Below are 19,746 nucleotides of genomic sequence, written 5' to 3'. Positions count from 1 at the left end.
AATGAGAATAACCTGCAAGCGTTTCTCTATATTGCAACTACGTGACCCTAATCGGTCAGTAAATAGAAAATCCGATTTATTTATATACATTTTCCTTCGACGGTCTTAGTTTTATTTGAAAGCAACAAAGCTGACAAGACATACGGTGTTTGAAAAAAAAGATGTTTAAAATAAATGTTAACACGTGTTTATTAAATCTTTACATATTAATTAAACTAAACTATTGTGTATATGATATCCCCCACACACTAACAAAGGTACTAAGGTATGAAATTAACTTAGGTACATTTCATAAATTTAACATCTGCCACAATATTTATGATCATGAATTTGATCGGTAGGTATACTCAGTACACAGCATAAAATAATACACAGTACATAATACTATGGTATAAACTCTACTTTTGCACCTTTTTCAATTGTTGAAAAATACATTCAATATACTCTACTATTATTTCTTTCTTTTTACACATCGATATTTAAAAATAATCACCGCACATTACACAACCGTCAACTTTAAATTAAGGAGTTTTGTATTTTATGCCTATTTAGTAGGTAAGTCATAATACTCTTAAGAAGTTATTTAAATAATAAGTAGTTCAATACCAAATGTTTGTAATATCTGTTAAGGCTTCGATGGTAGAAACACACTCATATCCATTGTGAATCAGTGCGAGGTAGTACTTCTAGACGCCCTCAGTGGGCCTGATAGACCTCAATGGGCAATAAGGCGTCAAAAAACCAGACACGATTGAGAACAAAAAGGGATATTAAATGTATCTATTTTACTCGTGTAATATAAGTTCATTCCCTCCAAGCTGCGCGCGGTTACTGTCACGTCAGCCTCGCACTGCTTCAAGCAGCTAAATTGATAACTCTAGTTCTTCTACGGATCTCCACAATTTTGCAACAATGCTGCTTTGTGGCAGAAATAAGCGCGGTAATAGTACTTCCCAGTTGTTTAAGGTGTGGACATGTAAACTTTAGACAATTCAATTCCCACTTTTACAAATCTAATAAGGCTCTAGATTCAATAATAAAAAAGTCAATAAAACAAATTTTACTCTAATTCGTAATTTAACAAAATCGCTAAGTTTTACAAACAAAACATATGTACCTACCTACTGTGTCCAAGCTATCAATATTATAGTGTACATATATATATAAGTATTCCACATCATAAAGTTTAGTGTACAAGATGATACAGATGAATAAAAATAATACCAAATTCCATATAATGTCGTTTTACATTTAGACTAGCTTTAATAACAATAACAATATACTGTGACCATCCGAAATTGTCCTCACATTGAAACATAAATCAACGCATTTAAGACAGAGTAAAAATTAGCTGTAAACACTTGTGATGTTAAAAGTAAAATAGTAAGAGAAATTTAATTGGACTGTATCTGAGGAACACCTTAAAATTTGACCTATAAGCTTTTAAAGGCTTAAAAGGACACAGAGCCATAAAACAAGTTAAAATCTATGGCCTTATGAGCCAAGCTTTAACTTCTATTCAAATCGATTGTGGTTGATTGCTGGTCCGAAGGACATTCCAAATTTTTGAGAATATTAGAAGCGAGAAAGATTTGTCTTCACTAAATGTTGTTTATCAAGGCTATCTACAGCATTTCCTTTTATCATAATTGGTAAACTCCTTTGATCAATAAAGTACAATAAGAAAGTGCTTCTGGCAATATTTTCGAATACGTATTTCCTTACTTTAATTAAGATGTCCCGTCACTTTCATTGCATTTTTTTAAGATTAGCACTAACACATTTACCTTTTCATTAGAAACCTAACGAAAATAGGCTCACAAATACGTGAGTGTGTGAGTGAGTGAGCACTTATTATTCTTACTCTTTTGGACTACTAACACATGTAATATATTATTGATGGAAGGAGAACACATCATCATGAAATGAGAAATCTTATAAGAATAATACATGTAAAAATACTTAAGCCCACAGACATATCCCATTCAACTTTACAAATATAAATCTCAAACAGTCAATTAATAAAATTTGTTAAGTAAGTAGGTATAAAGACACGTATCATTCCGCATACAAAATATATTATGTTATGTGCAATAGCATCTTTGAAACCTGTTTAAGTAGGTACGTAACTAAATAATACGAAAAGTCAATTCTTGTATTATCAGTTAAGTACTGCCTGTTTTAATTAAGTAGGATTGATTTCACACAGTTAAACACTTAAACACTTCTTGTATCAAATCATAATTTGATGGACACAACATTGATATAACAAAGAAAATAACTCGACTCGAGTAGTATCTATAGTAAGTGATAGAAAATAAGTTGCCCTTATTTATGGCAATATTGATAATTAAAATATTAGACTTTTAAAGTTATTAAATGATTCATAAAAAAACCATATCTAACAAGATATAATACAAATCAGGTAAGTAGTCCGACCAAATTCGTATTATTATTCGTCGGAAAAAAATTGCTTATAATACAATAAAAATATTATAATTTTAATTCAACGACTGTACAATAGTTAAAGTTTTCGTGTAATAAAATTAAAAACAACAATTAATTATTTATTGTTCTGACGATGCGCTTGCGCAGATGTTTGCCTTTCACGCCGTTCCTGCCGCGCTGGTGGTGGTGCTTCTGTGATCCTTGTACAGCAAGTAGGAGCTGGCTGCGTACGCCAACGTGTTGAAGATACCGAAAACCTGAAGATTTAAAAAGAAAATTATTCAAAAAACGGAAACGGAACATCTGCTTCCCGATTAGTAAAATTTCCAGCCCTTTTTTCGAAGATCGAGATTGCAGAAAGATATAGCAGTCAAGTCAAGGCCCAATACCAATACCTAAAACCTCTTAAAGAACAAAATAGGTGAAGTATTGCTTCCACCCTTCCCGTAAAGTCCTGTAGGGCTATTAATTTTATGCATAGCTACCACGAGAAAGTTATGTCTACCCATTATCTCGCTATAAAACTATAGAACAAAAACGAGTAACGGGTAGAGATAATTATCTCTTGACACACATGCTACCGCTACTTTGCATAGAGGCGATGCCACGAGACCTGTACCTATATATACCTTTTTAACAAGACCTTCAGTCAGGCATAATGCTCACTTTGGCTTGAAGATCACAAAATGTCTTAATTGCGGTACGTTACGTGCATACAAACTTATTCATTTACGGCAGGTTTTTATATGTTACAGCTATAGGTCACCAAAGAGGTTCTCCAAATGTTACCATATTCTTGAAAACTACTGGGCTAATATTGAAAAAGTTGTAGACTATCGGCCTCCAGGAGGAGTTAGTGGTTCAACAAATTTCTGTTGTTATTATAACCATACCCAAGTAAATCCTTACTGATATTATAAATGCGAATGTGAAGCGCTTGTTTGTTTATGTGTCCTTCCTTCACGCGTTAACTAAGCCACCATTCAACTTTATTTATAGCGTAAGAGGCGAGTTAGTCTCGTGAGATAGTAACAAAGGCTATTTTAATCTCAGAAAAACAAACGGTTCCCCACGGGATTTGTAAAAATCTGTGATAAACGCGTACAAAGAACGCGGACAACAGCAGCGGGCAGTCTAGTGAAATAAAGTTAACTGGAGTAGGTAAGTAAGTACCAGCTTATTAAATAAAACGTTGTTGTAATTAGTAATTGTGAAGAACAAGTCTATTTCAAGCTCATCACATGCCCGCTGTCAACATTTTGTAAACAACGACTAAAAGGTTTCATAGTTTGACGCCCAATTGTTTATTTGCCGATACACAATTTTAATAGCAACACCATGGGCAACAAATTTGGCACAGTATACTTAGTAATAAAATTATTACAAGGTAACAGTATCATAGTTCGTAAAACACTCAAAATTATTTTTGATACTGTAGACCCAATTTATTTCGATTATATTTACTAAGAAAACGTCAATAAGAAAATGTATCAAATAAATAAAACAAATACACTCTGAAATGAGTTCCTTATTATTTTTTTACCAATACGCAACTTTAAGCATGTATCGGTAAGATTGGCACGGCTAGTATTTAGGAAGTTTTACAGTTTTCCTATTTAGTAAATAGGAAAACTGTAAAACTTGCGTTTCTAATATAATATGTTTATCTTAAATTTCATTAACTATTTGGTTATTCTTCATAGTATTGAGTTCTCTAGGTAAACCTTCTACAATTTTCTATGTTATTTAACTAACCCTAAAACTTAACAAGCTTTATCAATATCTCAGATTTGTAAGGAACAAAATTCAGTCGCATCAACTGGCTCTATCCGATATACAGATCTCTCACTAACGCTGTAGAGCCTATGTTTAATTTCCTTTAATAAGGATATAAATCTTAATTATTATTCCAATAAAAAAATATCAAAACATCGTTTTATTCCAGGTTGGTCGTCGGATATAAAAATTAACAATTTATTGAACAAGAAATATGGGAAATATCCCCTTAAATTCTAAATGTAGTCGTCATTTTAAATCTAAGAAGGAGAACTTGTAGTGGCAGAATTTCGTTGTATATATTGGAGCAGTCTATTCCTATCTGGTAAAAAGTTTATAGCAATTAAATTTACTATCGGAAAATATCTATAGGAATCATTTAATACCTTTATGTTGACTATCCTGGACTGAACTAAACCGTTAAACGGGCGACTGTTGCGACTCACTTAATTCTAAACAGTAGATACTTTTACTTACAGCAGCAGCGACATTGCGGCCGTAGTTGCCATAAACGGATGTGAACATAACAATGAACGCGATGAAATAGAAAAGGGTCTCTACACTCGTACTGATGAGTTCCTGCAAACATTAAACGTAAGGTTATGAAAGGAATCAGGCAAATCTTGCTATATTAAAAAGAGATTCTTGTTTTTGTTTGTTTTTTGTAAATGTATACGTGAGGAATTTAAAGATGAACTCATCCAAAGAGTGTCAACAATTTTAAGACGTCTGCGTATGGGCCGTTGTTGGTGTTGCGCAGGGGTTACTTCTAGTTCCCTTTTAATATACCATCTTTATCAATGTTTTAAAATATTTATTCAAACATGATTTCTAAACTGTTTAGAGGTAATTTTATAGACTTTCAAAACTTACAGAGAGTATCCAGTTAATGGGTAACTTGAGCGCTTCCCTGATGCTGAGGAAGTAGACGAAACTCCACATAAGGGTTGTTATGAATGACGTGACTGCAACGAAGACAAACCACGCGGAGGCCCATGGTGTTCCTAACGCCATGCACAAAATACCTAATACCTGGAAAGAAAAATAAAATTTTAACTATAAAAAAGGTATCATCCAAAATTACTCAATTAGAGTTAATTGCGCTTATTAAACATGTGGATATTTTAAGCTTAGTCTTCGAGTTGTCTTCGAGTTAGTCTTCGAGTTAAAGAATAAGAATATATAATAATAAAAAATAAGAATAAGCGCAATACTGCCTGAAGTAATTGACATAAATAACATACAATCTTATGCTGAAAATAGGATATTAATCAAATGGGTGGGTATTACGCAAGTACTATTATCTCCATTCTTTGCGTTTTTAATGTAGATATATTTAATGGAGTTTAATATGGAGTGAAAAAGCTTATACTCGGCTAGGAGTGTTCAGTGGAGGCCGTGGCTAGTTAGTTTCTACCCTACCGAAAAAGCTGGCAATTCAATAAGCTATTTCGGGCATGGATTTGATAGAACTGCCATAGGCTAACAGATAAGCCCACCAGGTGCCAGGCGTCCCGTGACGGCTCACACGTTTTTTTATTTGGATCGTTAGCATTGTCCTTTTAGGTCGATAAAGTATTTACAAATTACTTGTAAATGTATAATAATTTATATTTAAATTAAACATAATGGTACCTACCTCAGGGGATTTAATGCCTCGCTCTATAGGTATCAATTCGATTAATATACCTAACTGCATCATGTCTATTAGTTGTGGGTAGGTAGAATATATATGGGCAGGTACACAATTCTACGTATCAACCCAGATATACAATTTTCTTTGCTTTTCTGACAATACTAATTACAGTAGTCCTTTCCCCAAAGACATCCCGTCCTTTAAATGTTGAATACATTCTTGTTGCGATTGATCTCATACAAACGTTGAGTCTTTTTTTTTCTTTTGCAAGTCACCTACTTCTCGCATATCATCGAGTAGGTGGGTTGCTACCTCACAGCTAGTTAAGCATAATAAGTACGAAGGTATACTTTATAACATACTGATGGCGCCTGAATTGGAATGTTTATTACTTCATATATTAAAATAATGATGATGGCACACGTAGATATAAAATGGGCCAATCCAGTTTCCTCTCGCATCATGACCTATCTACATATAAGACACCACAGAATTAAGAAGATACAGAATCCTCATTCAGCCATTATTGCATGCAGTGTATTGTGTCCAAAGACATTGAAAACGCCCAGCGCACTTCTCACTATACATCCGCGCAATGTTGCTAGCTTACAAACTTTTTCTTATATTCCCATTTTATGGTAAGCGTTTAGAACATTGAGGTAAAATAATTACTTTCAACTGCTAAATGGTTTTAAGTGATTAAGCGTTTGTTTGAGAAACCACTCTTAATTCGAGTGGTTTTGGATGCTTAAATATTAGTCGTGTACCCGGTTTCTGTATGTTCTTAATTCTATGCCAGACACCAAAGTGATCCTTTAAAGTGCTAATCATCTGTCAAAACATGTCGGTAAGGTTCGGTAATGTAGAGATAGGTAGGATGGTCAGTATTTACCTACCTACCTACTGTTATTATACCTTAATTATGTAAAGTAACTAATTACTACCTACGCATTTAAGTAATAGGTTATAAATTTCATTATCAGTAAATTATTACATGCTGTTGCATTAGGGTGTACCTACAAGGTGCACTTATGAATGGGCACGCCTTAAAAACGTACTGTTAAAATCAATATCAAACTTGTTTTTCATCTGATAATAGACTTCAATATATTCATAGCATTGTTTTCTGACCTTGTTTATAAATACAATAGAAACAAAAGTGGGTCCCTACGCTGCTATTACAATATTTTGTTTATAGAAACCTTTACGATTATTGAAGAACCAGTTATTGCGGTCCATTTTCTATATATACTTATTGGGTGTTTAACAGAAATAACTAGCGGTAATATCTTGGTACCACTAGGGCAACGGTGTCCATCGAAGCCTCCTCCCCCGCGCCAATGCACACACGAACCGGTTTCATATCGCTTGCGCCCGCGCCGATATCACATAGGTACCTATCTACCTACCTAGTTGCAGTAAATTCACGCAAACAGGTGTTCTTAATAAATAGAATCATAACGCTTCCAGCATCAATACTATTACCTACGTTACCAATTTCTGTACAGGTAGAGTTCGCTTTAATTTTGCAGTACAACTACAGGTTGTTTGGGAAAGTATGTGAAAATAAATAAATAGGAAATTTTGTGTTTGCTTTTTGTACAACCAAAATAAAAACCATCGTATGAAACAAACCAGTCTTTTTCAGTTCGATGTTTGAAATTCATTCTTACGAGTAGTCAGATCAGAATACATTTGTCACCACCCCTCCTCATACCTAAAGGAAGATAACTGAGAACGGACAGCAGCGTCTCTGTGCCATCTACTGCGACCACCAACACGTCTGCCCTGAGTGTGGTGATTATGGGCACAACCTCCCGCTGGGAGAGGCCTTTCCAGCATTGGACTGTTATAAGGTGACTGATAATAAGTGTATTTTTAGATAACTCATAGGAAATTAAAGTCTGTATGTGAAAATTGTATGTATCGGCACTCATTTATAATTTTTCTAATTTTATAATTCGCCCTGGTACCCAGTGGCGTGCATAAAGGCTATAAACATAACCTCTATGCACGCCACTGCTGGTTCCAATACTTTATAGTGCCTCGTAGTCATAAAAGGTTGGCTCTCCATCAGGTAAAAAGTGATCATGCTTTACAAAACAAAACCGGTTTGTTCAAAATAATTCCACAATCTACGTGTTACTTACGGCGGTAACACAAAATGGGGACAAAAATCGATGTCACGTGTGACGTGCCGTCTGTCGGTGAAAGTGGCGTACCTACGCCGTCATGAATACGCATGGGACGCGGTTGCCATACGACTTCTATCAATGGGATTGCAAACCAACGCTTTTACACGTTAAAGTCTCGCTCTAAATAACAAAACGTGGCCGGATTTCCGATTCCGACTCCATGTTGCATATTGATTAAGTTCATGGACTCTACATTAAACCTGTAGAGTTATAGCTATCTATCTTTTATGATATATCCTTAAGGTTGAGTATTAATCTTGCCCAGCCCACGTTTGACAGACTGCCGACTCTCCAACTAAGACCTTGGCACCTTCTGTATTGTTAGAATACTTAAGACCTCTGTATGTCCCAGTTTTGTGGTTTTGTTAGATTTAAAATCTATACCTAATACCTTTTACCAGGTAAAGATATTGGTTAGTTCTTTTCGTCATAATTTTTTAAAACCACCCGCAGCTAACCCGTTTATAAACCTTAATTTATAAACGTACATACAACAAACGTACATTTTCATATATTGTTCTCTTGGAACAATATATGAAAATGTTACTGTGTCCTGTCTTATTACATCGAAATTCGTTCAGCCATTTTTTTTTTTGTTATTATGAGAAAGTAATTAGACAATTCTATACGTCACTCTCCGGCCTATGAAGTATCTATACAAAATATTACGTCAATTCATTGCCCCGTTTCTGCGTAAAATAAGATAAAACCAGCAAACGGACACACTTTCGCATTTTAATGCTAGTGGGGATAATCGCAGATTTTTATATTGGTATTAACAATATATACTGTTAACAAGTATGTACAACATTATGACACAATACGAGACTTAGTAGGTAACTACTAAAAAGTTTATCCTTGGCACAGGTGGTCATAATAAACTACTGAGATCGATAAAATGGTCAATGTACAAGTACAAAGCCTGCATATTTTAATGTTTTATTGCTACTGTTATAACAGTTCAAGGTTGTGCGACCTGAGCTGAGTTAAATCCACATTTTACTGTAGGCTATATACCTAGGTCAATACAAGGGTTCTAAACCTATTTGTGAACTAATAACGCACGCAACCTTTTTATTTAGTACTACCAGCTCCCCGCGACTTAGGTCACGCCCGCTTTTAGCTTCTAATATAATTCAATAGTTCTCATATAAAACGACCCACCGTCTTGCATAGCCCGCAGTTGTCTTAGCGTATAGTTAAAAAAAAGCTAAAGAATTGAGCTATGAAATGCTATAACTAATTCCCGAATGGATGCCAGTTAGCTGTCTAACTAAAAACCAAATTTCATCGATATAACTGGAATAATCAGATACGAACTTTCATACATGCTTTCATCTCCTTATAGCCTTCCCCGAATATTGGGCTATCTAATGAAGATTATTCAAACCCACCAGGGGCACCAGGTAGTTCCCAGACATTAGTGCGGTCACACAAAATACAATCTTCTCAGTTTTATTATTAGTTTGGACTCATTATATACTTATAAGGACTCAAATAAATATCGAATATATGGAAGAAATAGCAGCTCAGACCTTTATGACGACTCGAGCTCAACTACTTGGTCCAGTGCGTTTCATAAGTGTTAGAACACGGTTGCGTAATCCGCTAATACAAAAAACTTCTAACCGTAAACAAAAATGAGAATTAGTTATAACAAAGTTAGTTTCGCGGCTAACTATTTTACTATAGTTTGTAAAGTAGAGTCAGGAGCCACACATTATCATACTCGAGAACAATAATAACCTATTAAGATAATAGGTTCTAACTTTTCAGTATTTTCATTATCAACTACCCTAAACTACTGTTAGGATATACTATGACAATAAAGCTTAATTTGCTGTACTCCGCGAAACGCTGGAGAATCTGTATGGTGCTATTTTTATTTTTTTGAATTTTTATACTTCACACCCAACAGTAAATTAATATACCTTATTAGCATGAGCTCTGCTGCGACCTACGTTAACTTTAAGCACTATTCTTCAAAATAAGCCGACTGTACCACTGACGCAAAATGCTTAACGTAGGGGAAAGCGACACGAAATGTAAGTAAGACGGAATTTACCTAATATTATTTGCTTTCAGTCGAGTTACTGTCGAACTTTTGTTTACATCACAAACACAGAGTCTTCTAGCTACATAGAAAATAATCTCTTATTTTTATAGCAAAGCAAAAAAACTATCCTTGATATATATAATAACCTAAATAATAACCTGATAGTACCATTGAAGCAAAATACCTAACTAATAGCAAAGACAAAAAAAGAAATCCGTCTTACTCATATTTCAATGTAACAGCAAGACGGATTTCTTTTTTTATTCCTCCACAATTTAGTCCTTGACTGTAATCTCAATTCCCGATGGTAAGCTATGATGCAGCCTAAGATGGTAACGAGCTCACGTGGCATTACGCCCATACCCCTATTTTTCTACGCGATATCGTACCGGAACGCTAAATCGCTTAGAGGCACGTCTTTATCGGTAGGGTGGTAACTATCGCGTCATGTGCTACCCACAATAAAGTGCAATTTTAGTGAAAATAATTCTTCAAATCCTAATGATTTAGTGATTGATGATCTTGAAAAATATTTTAATTCCTTCTAAGGCAGCTAGAAGAGGCACGGGTTTCCTACTACGATAAGAAGGATTTAGGCCGTAGTCCACCACGCTGGCCCAGTGCGGATTGGTGGGCTTCACACACCTTTGGAACATTATGGAAAACTCCCAGGCAAGTAGGTTTCCTAACGACGTTTTCCTTTACCGTTAAAGCATATAAATAATTATTGTCTTGTATACAAAACCTACTTCCTGCGTTACCATGTACTCGTAGGAGTAAACTTTTTAAAAGTATTATGTTAAACATTCACCTGTCAAAAAACCTTTATATGTTCGTTAGAACACCAAAGCCGCATTTGGGTAATTTCGATAACATTAAACAACTGAATATAATTTTAGTGTAAAGCGTTTAAATCACGCTATTTTTTATGTTCGAATTGAGAACGAAAAAGAAAGCTAAGCTACTCTGGGATTGATTTGAGCGTGTAACAGTTTAATTATGTTAACTCTTACAAAAATCTTCGATAAAACTTCCAATGTCAGACATGTCAAATGATAATTTTATTCGTACTCGTAAAGAGCGCCAAATTGGATATCGGGCGAGCTTATACACAAAATATGAGTAGTTTCCAAAAAACCTTTAAAAATTTTAAAGCAATTTTTCGTTTTAATAAAGAGAAAATCGAAAACTACTACTGATTTTTAATTTAGTAAGGAGTCAAATATTTACTACCCCATCTTTAGAAGACCGAATTTAGTAGGAACCACTCTTGTTAGGCGGGAGCATATATGTGAGTGCATCCCGTACTTTCGCCTATAGGCCCATCGAAGAACACCCAGAGTTTTTAGTGAGTAGGTGCGTAACCCACAGACGACACCAATAACCATGCGTCAGGAATTTTTAATGTTTAACGAGGACCATTCTTGTTCTAGAGCTGTTGCAGTTTGTTAAAATTGCACTAGTGCAATAAACGTAGGTTTACGCTATTAAAATAGAATGCATACAGTAATACCGTTATGCACCTGTATCGCACTTGACACCAAGACATCTTTCTCAGCATTAACAACTACTTTTTCACACAACTGTGCATTGTTCTTTAGATACACCTTGAACAAACTTATATTCATTAACCCACTTGAATTCGAAGCAGTTATACTCACTGGTTAGTGAGGTAGTTGACATCTATATGGGTACCCATTATCTACCGTGTTTTTGGGATAAAATGTTTTCCATTCCATTGTGCTAATAAAAGACACGCCCATCTATGTACGAAACATTCAGAACCGTTGATGCGTGAGTAAAAAACATCCAAACGTCTTCAAAATGTACTTAAATGTCAGATTTGCATTAAATAAAAGTACTTATCTATTACAGTATAAAATAATGAAAAAGTCTGGTTTTTCCAATGGGGCTGCAAAGAGGAAGAAACTCCTGATTTTTATTCCGATCATAATCTTTTCCGCAAATCCGTTTAACTTTACATTATTCGCGTCGTTTAAAGTGCTAAATTATTACTTAACAACAATTTTCATATGGGAAGTCATGTGGGCGCGTAAAAAGTACAAGTAGGAGGCAATGCGGAGGTCGTTTTCGGAGTAACACTAACACGAATGGTGATCATATGAAATATTTCGGTATCCAGATGGTATGGCGTCATTTCTGCACGCGTACGTTCTAAACGACCGTAGATTGGCACTTTAAATCCAATTCTCTATTAAGATATCTAGGTGCCATTGAGAAGACTACCTATGGCGCAGCGGTAAAAAAAATTGACTTGTACTTTAAGGGTATGTTTCCTACTCTATAGCATATTTAAAAAATGGTACCGGTTCCGCATAACATTTTAGAATAGTATACCGGTACTGTATTATAGTACGGTATATACCGTATATACTTACCGCTAGCGATCTATAAGTTTGGCATAAATAATCTATTTACCAAAAGTTCAGCAGATATAATGCCTTGTTGGGGCCATGACAACTGCAATACCTACTCTATTTTTTATTCAATATTATCATTCCGTTTTCGACTATATTACCTAAAACCTGTGCAAGCGTGAACCTGACATTAATTATAAAAATAATAAAATAGATAAACTCTTTTTATTACGAAAATTCTTTAGAATCACATTTTGTCTATCGGTTAACTAAAAATCATCATCATCATCTTAGAGTGAGAAGTGTTTAGACAGTAGTCCACCACGCTGGCCAATTGCGGATTGGTAGACTTCACACGCTTTTCGGAACATTATGGAGATCTCTCCGGTATGCAGGTTTGCCGTTAATGCATGTGATATTTTAATTGCTAAAAATAAAATCGCACATAGGTACCTCCGAAAAGTTAGAGATGCGTGCCGGGGATTGAACACGGTCCCCCTAAAGAACGGCCGAAGCCGTTACCACTAGGCTATCACCGCTTCCATGGTATATTACCTACGTGTAATTTGTAAATGGGGAACTGGCGGAAGAAGCAAGGTGTATGTATGGTAACGGAATGCGCATAGTGATGGCACGATGCGGCCATTGACACGACAATCCCTATTTGCTAACATTATGGACTACAGTTACAGTTTATCTATGCATTAGCGTTTTTACCTTATTTTTTCTATTAAAGTATACTCCTTACGATAATGTTGTATATGATTCCTCAGTAAATTAAATTATTAAATACCTTTAATTCAACTTTATAGTAAAATAGCTATGGCGGTATTTTTCAAATGTTACTTTTTAATATTGGATTTTATTTCCTTGTTATAAAACTAGGTTATGATAACCAAATGCATAATTAGAGTAAATTTGACCTAAACCAGGATGCCTACTTAGCTCTAGTTTTATATTCACGGAATTAGCTATCGACCATCATCTCATTAAAGTGAAAAAAAAGCATGTACCCAACAAAAGTACTATAAAAATGTCTATTTGCCATAAAGCGAGAAGCAAAGTGTATGTGTAGTGTACGCCGATGACTTGGACATTGTAAGCAGATCTCGACAAGCCCCGAACAATGCGTACCTAGCACTGGAAAGAATTTGTGTCAACAAAGATAAGACAAAGTACATGTCGGTTTAAAGCGACCAAATGTTCTCGAAGAAAATACTCAAATTGCCACGAACGCCTCCGCCACAATTAGGAACTTCGTTGGTATATTTTGGTTCTCTCGTCAAATCTCTCGGACAACGAAATCTCATTCAAAAATCAATCAAATCGAAATCTCAATCAAATCAAATAAATGTTACTTTGGGCTTTCAACTTCGATCTAAGATCCTGTCGAGAAGTCTGAAAATACTCATCTATAAGACCTTGCTCCGGCCAATACTTATATATGGCGCTGAGTGTTGAGTCTTAAGCAAGAAAGACGAAAACAGTTTGCACAATTTCGAGGGTGTTGAGGCGAGTTTTTGGATGAAGAAAAATAGTTTCGCTTTCGGTATAACCATGAACTGTACGAACTTCTTAAAGAGCTTTTTTTAAAATGTCGTCAAAAGACCATTAAACTGTTTAAAATACAATGGGCGGGGCATGTGCAACGCGTGGAACGCACGGGAGCCACAAAGAGGTTGAAAGAGGGCAAATTGGATAGGCTTAGAGGCCAAGGACGACCTAGGGGTTGGTGGAGTGATTAAGTTGAGGGATAGAAGGGTTTGGGAGTTCGGAGCTGGAAAGAAGCAGCTCCTTACCGCCTCAAATGGAGAAATTTGCTTGACCAAGCCAAGGCCCAGCCAAAGATGTAAAGCTTTGATGATAAAGATGATGAGATACAAAGTTTACGGGGTACCTACTAATAAAATAATAATAGAAAAATTCAAATAACAGTTTGGTGTATAAGAAGTACCTTATATTAAGCGGCACGTTGCGCCGACGGTATTCAGTCAATTGCAATTTGACACAGAAAAAGATACCTATTCGAATTTTTAAAAATTGATGTAAGTTGTAAATTTCAATTATTTTTAGTATTGCTCAGAGTTACTGGAGATCGATCCGATTAATAGGGCTGTCCATGTTCGACGATAAAATAATCACGGTGGTAAGTAGGTTCTAGGGCCCCGTGTAATTTCAATGTTTATACGGATATCAATAAGTACCATTTTCCCATAATCAATGACATAATATCTGTTATACACGCGCGCCCCGATAGTAAAATACGAAGCCAAATACGGAAGTATGGTTGCTGAGCAATCGACGTTATTTCGGGTGCGTCGGCCAACGTACCCACTGACCCAAATGTTATCTCATAACGTTTTCACTTCTACGTTTAGTGGGAGTTTTAACTATATGTTTGATTGCATTGCTATAAAAAATTTAAGATTACTTTCTATGTAAAAAATGCTGTGTTTTTAATTAAACAAAAGTTTAACTGTAACTTAAACGTCTGGCAATCGTGTGGTATTTTGTATAAAATGATCCTCGCATTCTTTATCTTATCTAGCCTAGTGTTTAGGACTTTTGCTTCATTTCGGTGTATAAGTAATGTGCGTTTTAAGCAATTAAAATATAAGCAACTAACTGGTTTAAATCCGTAATATTATAAATGCGAAAGTTTGTCTGTTATTTTGTTTGCTACTTATGTTTGGCTCATATACATATATATATTTATACTCATATACTCATATCAACCACTGGTGCGATTTTTACGAAATTTTAGCGCACACATACTCGTAGCTTGAGATGGACATAGGATACTTTTACCCTCGAAAAGCTCCATAGCTCCGGGGCTCCATTAACTTGAAGCTGTGCAAGATTCAAGTTAAACCAATCTTGGTGAAATTTTACATCCAGATGAACTTTTATGCCAACCATTCAACGCATGTGAAACTTTATAAAAAAATTAAAATAAAGGAGCAATAATTCTACAGAATGATCATAAGAGAACATCCTCCATTATTACAATCATTAAAGAACTCAATACAATCGAACCTACTCAGTTTCTCCTCCAGAAGAAAACTTAATCTATCTAAAACGTGCACACCCACAGATATGGCCATATATTACCGATGGCGATAGAATATTAATTTTATTCTTCGTAAACCTCTCACCCGCCCTAACATCATCACGTCGATGCAAATTAGAAAAAATACCAATCTTATATAAGAGCGTAGGTTTACGGAATGTCTTTATCCAAATTCTCAATTTACGCCTGATCTACGAGTATATTAAATTGGGTGGCATGTTCAACCGATAAACACGATTTTTCGATCTTTCTTTCCTGGTTATACATTTAGTAATCTGTTCATTCCTATTTCCTGTTCACGGATGTAATAAACAGTCTTTAACTACTCTCAACTCTGTACCTACTTTGTTATATCTCAGTATACTTTATCTAAAGTATTTATAACAGCGAAAGTTTAGATGGATGTTTGTAACTCAATCACGCCAGCACGGCTGAGCAGAACTGGATAACAATTAGCACAGGAACAGATTACAGTCTGGAATAGACATAGCTTATTTTTATCATATACCTACCTACATATGAAGCTTTTAAGAACAATTGTATAGAAGACTGTTTATTTTATCTAGCTAGCTAACATTTATAACGCTTGTTAATTTTAAGTATGTATAGAATAAATTACTTGCTTAATGATGTGATAAGTACGCGTAATACATTATGCATTGCTTCTGTAACATATTTATAAATGACGTCACAAGTTTTTTATCCATTCTCCTAAGTAACAACCTTGTGAAGACAAAAAATGTGAGAATTCATAGATAAAAATAAAAAAATTCAAATTCTAGTTTGTTTTTGTCTTTGATATTTAAAATAATGTTTGACAGCGCAGTGGGCAGCGACCCTGCTTTCTGAGTCCCTGGCCGTGAGTTCGATTCCCACAACTGAAAAATGTTTGTGTGATGAACATGATTTTTTTTCAGTGTCTGGGTATTTATCTGTATATTATAAGTATTTATGTGTACGCTTACTTTGGGGCTAGATTGCGATGTGTCTTTTGTCGTAGTATATTTATATTTTAGCATAGACAAAGCAGTGACTTAAAGATAACTCTTAATAAAACTAGATAGGTACTCAAGATAATTCTCTATCTTTGTTAATAGGATAAATAGGTTTTAATAAGCAGCAGTATTGTTGGAAGTTAAAAGGCCAGTGGCGACCTCTTGAACCTTTGTCCTTAATGTGTCCGTTCCTCTAGCTATATTCCTTTAATTAACTGTAACTCACTAAGTCGGGCAAGCGTCATTCATATTATTGTTAATATTTTTTTTAACTTATTTATGGTCATAACTAACATTATATACGAGGTCATTCATATTATTGTTAATATTTTTTTTAACTTATTTATGGTCATAACTAACATTATATACGAGTATCTATGTTTCTATATTAAAAATACTACGACAATACGCACATCGCCAACAGACCCAAAATAAGCGTAGCTTGTGTTGGGTACCAAGAAGACTGATGAATATTTTTATTAATAACACACGTAATATACAGATAAACCCCCAGACACTGAAAAACATTCATGTTCATCACACAAACATTTTCCAGTTGTGGGAATCGAACCCCACAGCCTTGACTCAGAAAGCAGGGTAGCTGCCCACTGCGCCAGTCGGCCGTCAACAATACATCTGAAGTGTGTTTCTTGTTTGAACTCTGGACAGGTCAATTCTTGAGGGAGTATGTTGCTATTTAACATTACAAGTCGTAGCGTCTGGAGGAGCCCAGAAAAAAAAGTCAGAAAATATACTAGTATATATATATTTTTAATTGTTTTTTTTTTTTTTTTTCTCTTGCCTGTGTATGTTTCATTGTTTGCACTGTCCCTCTTGTTTTCTATTATTACTTTCACCAAGGGTTGTCTGTAAGAGATTGCTTTTGCAATAAGGCCGCCTTTGCACACAACTGTATTTAACTTTTTTTTTATTATTATTATTATTTTTTTTTTTTTAATTGTTTGTAATTTTACTTATTTTTTTTTTTTTGTTTCCTTGTATTGTTTTTAAGTTTGTGCAATAAAGTATTCTAAATAAATAAAAATAAGCGAGATTGAATTTAAGTAAATAAGCAAAGCAGGAGCGCGTTGAGACGCGATGTATGAGGGAATATGTTGCTATTAAACATTACAAGTCGTAGCATCTGGAGGTGCCCAGGATAAAAAAGTCATAAAATATACTAAGCGAAAATGAATTAAATGAAATAAGCAAATCAGGAGCGCGATAAGAAGCGATGTATAGGTACCTATATTGTTTAGTGTGTTGTGGATGGACGTTTTTATGGTTGAATTTATAAGAAGATCAAATCGCTGGAAACCGCTAGTTAATTATAAGGGTGTGATCGGAATTAGACGATTGACTTACTTATCTTTTTTTTTGTCATGTTGGAAAAGCTTTATAGCTACGTGGTTACGTGGGACTCATCCCCTCTGATAAGTGATATACCTGAACTAAAAACCACCACGGCATGCCCCTCTTTCTGGCTTTACGAGAAGCCCGGGGTATTGTATACTTCCCGCTACTTAGTTATCCTATGTAGTATCCGTATGAGCTACATTATTGTACCACTTATGCTCCGCTAAACGATTAAACCTGACACTTAGATACTATGCATCCTGCACTGTGAGAAGCTGCTTTGACTAGTGTAACGTTAGGTAGATACATTATAGTGATACTGTTAATTTTTTGTATCCATGAACTATTCTCTCATGAGTGTCGTCGAACTAGTAAAACAAGAAAAACGGAAGAAGGCGTCTTTCAAAAATAGCCTACTGTTGCTGGCAACTAACAAATATAAACAGTAGTTAAGGCGAATAAAAAGTCGTGACATAATATCGGCGTGACGATCCTAAGACGATCAGCCGTTCTTAATTTTGCGATTTTCTAAATTTATTGTGTACTCATTAAAGTATAGTATAGGTGCAGGATATAATAAAGAATTATCTATTTCCCTTGTATTTTTATTCAAAGCAACAACTGTCAGCCAAGTTTCGATTTTATTTTTTGATGAACAAGTCTTGATTAAAGTTTTTAGTAATAAAAAGTCTTAGTTCCTACCATTTACTTAGTACCAAATATGACAAACTCAAGAAATATTCCATCAATTAGGTTCGGGTTACATAAGCAAAGTAAGCCGATTATGTACCTACACATATAAGCCAACTTTTAAGGACTTAATTAATATTACGTGGAAATCGCGTTTGCGCTAATCGATCCAACAGACAGCAATACAGTACACCTACTGCTTATACCTACCGAATCAGTGACGATGTTGCTTAGTACCTACCTATAGTGTACCGACGATACCTAAAGTGGTCTATATCGATCTTTAGGAGTCAACGATGTCATGCATTGGTTTTGTCATGTTTTTTTTATCCAAGATATTAGACCATTTTGCCGGGTGGTAAAGGCAGATTAGCATTCAGATGTAACCACCAGTGGCATGCAGGGTTTGCAGTACAGGCTATGCGGATAATACAAAACTAAGAAAATCTCTAGTAAGAGTTATAAATACTCAAGGGTAGGCTTTACAAAACTCTTACAATGCCTATACTTAAGTTTTGTATAACTCGTGCTGTAGATTTTCTTCATTTTATATCATCTGCATATCCTCTATGCACGCCACTGGTAACCACCCCTCCTCTTCCCGCGGGTGCCGTACGAGGCCACTGTGGGAATAAAACGGAGAACAAATAGCAGCGTCTTCTGTACTACTATCTACTGCAATCACAAACCCGTCTGCCCAGCGTGGTCATTTTAGGCAAACACTTTCTTTTAGAAAGCTTTAGTCCAGCAGTGGACTGTTATAGGCTATGGTTGATAACAATTTAGGCCGCTACCATCTTAGACTGCACTATCAATAACCACTAGCTATAATAGCAGTCAAGGTCTACTGCAATCACAAACCCGTCTGCCCAGCGTGGAAATTTTTGGCAAACCTTCCCGTTGAGAAGGCTATAGTTCAACATTGGACTGTTATAGACTATGGTTGATTACAGTTTAGCCTGCTACCATCTTAGACTGCACCATCAATAACTAAACTAGCTCTAACTTAAAGTGAAATAAAAATAAAAAGACTTGAGTTGTGACTAAATAAATTCTTGTTTATTAAACAAGAATTTATTAAGTCATAACTCGTATGAATTCTGTTTAGCAAACTGTGTCGCAAATACGCAACACAATAGGTAGTCT

General features: G+C 35.2%; 1 protein-coding gene across 1 annotated transcript in view; it reads right to left on the bottom strand.

The window, feature by feature from the left end:
• Window positions 1–171: 171 nt before the first annotated feature.
• Window positions 172–19,746, bottom strand: part of LOC120624498 (CKLF-like MARVEL transmembrane domain-containing protein 4) — a 31,255-nt gene continuing 11,680 nt past the window's right edge. The window contains exons 2-4 of the mRNA XM_039891081.1: window positions 5,098–5,256; window positions 4,702–4,803; window positions 172–2,705 (exon numbers count right to left, since the gene is read on the bottom strand). Of these exons, the coding sequence (XP_039747015.1) occupies window positions 2,607–2,705; window positions 4,702–4,803; window positions 5,098–5,256 (360 nt within the window). The 3' untranslated portion in view covers window positions 172–2,606. The remainder of the gene's footprint in view (window positions 2,706–4,701; window positions 4,804–5,097; window positions 5,257–19,746) is intronic.

This window comes from Pararge aegeria, chromosome 6 (genome assembly GCF_905163445.1).
Source record: "Pararge aegeria chromosome 6, ilParAegt1.1, whole genome shotgun sequence".
In the NCBI taxonomy this organism is placed as follows: domain Eukaryota; kingdom Metazoa; phylum Arthropoda; class Insecta; order Lepidoptera; family Nymphalidae; genus Pararge; species Pararge aegeria.
The sequence above is the reverse complement of the archived record's forward strand: the minus strand, read 5'-3'. Positions and strand labels throughout refer to the sequence as shown.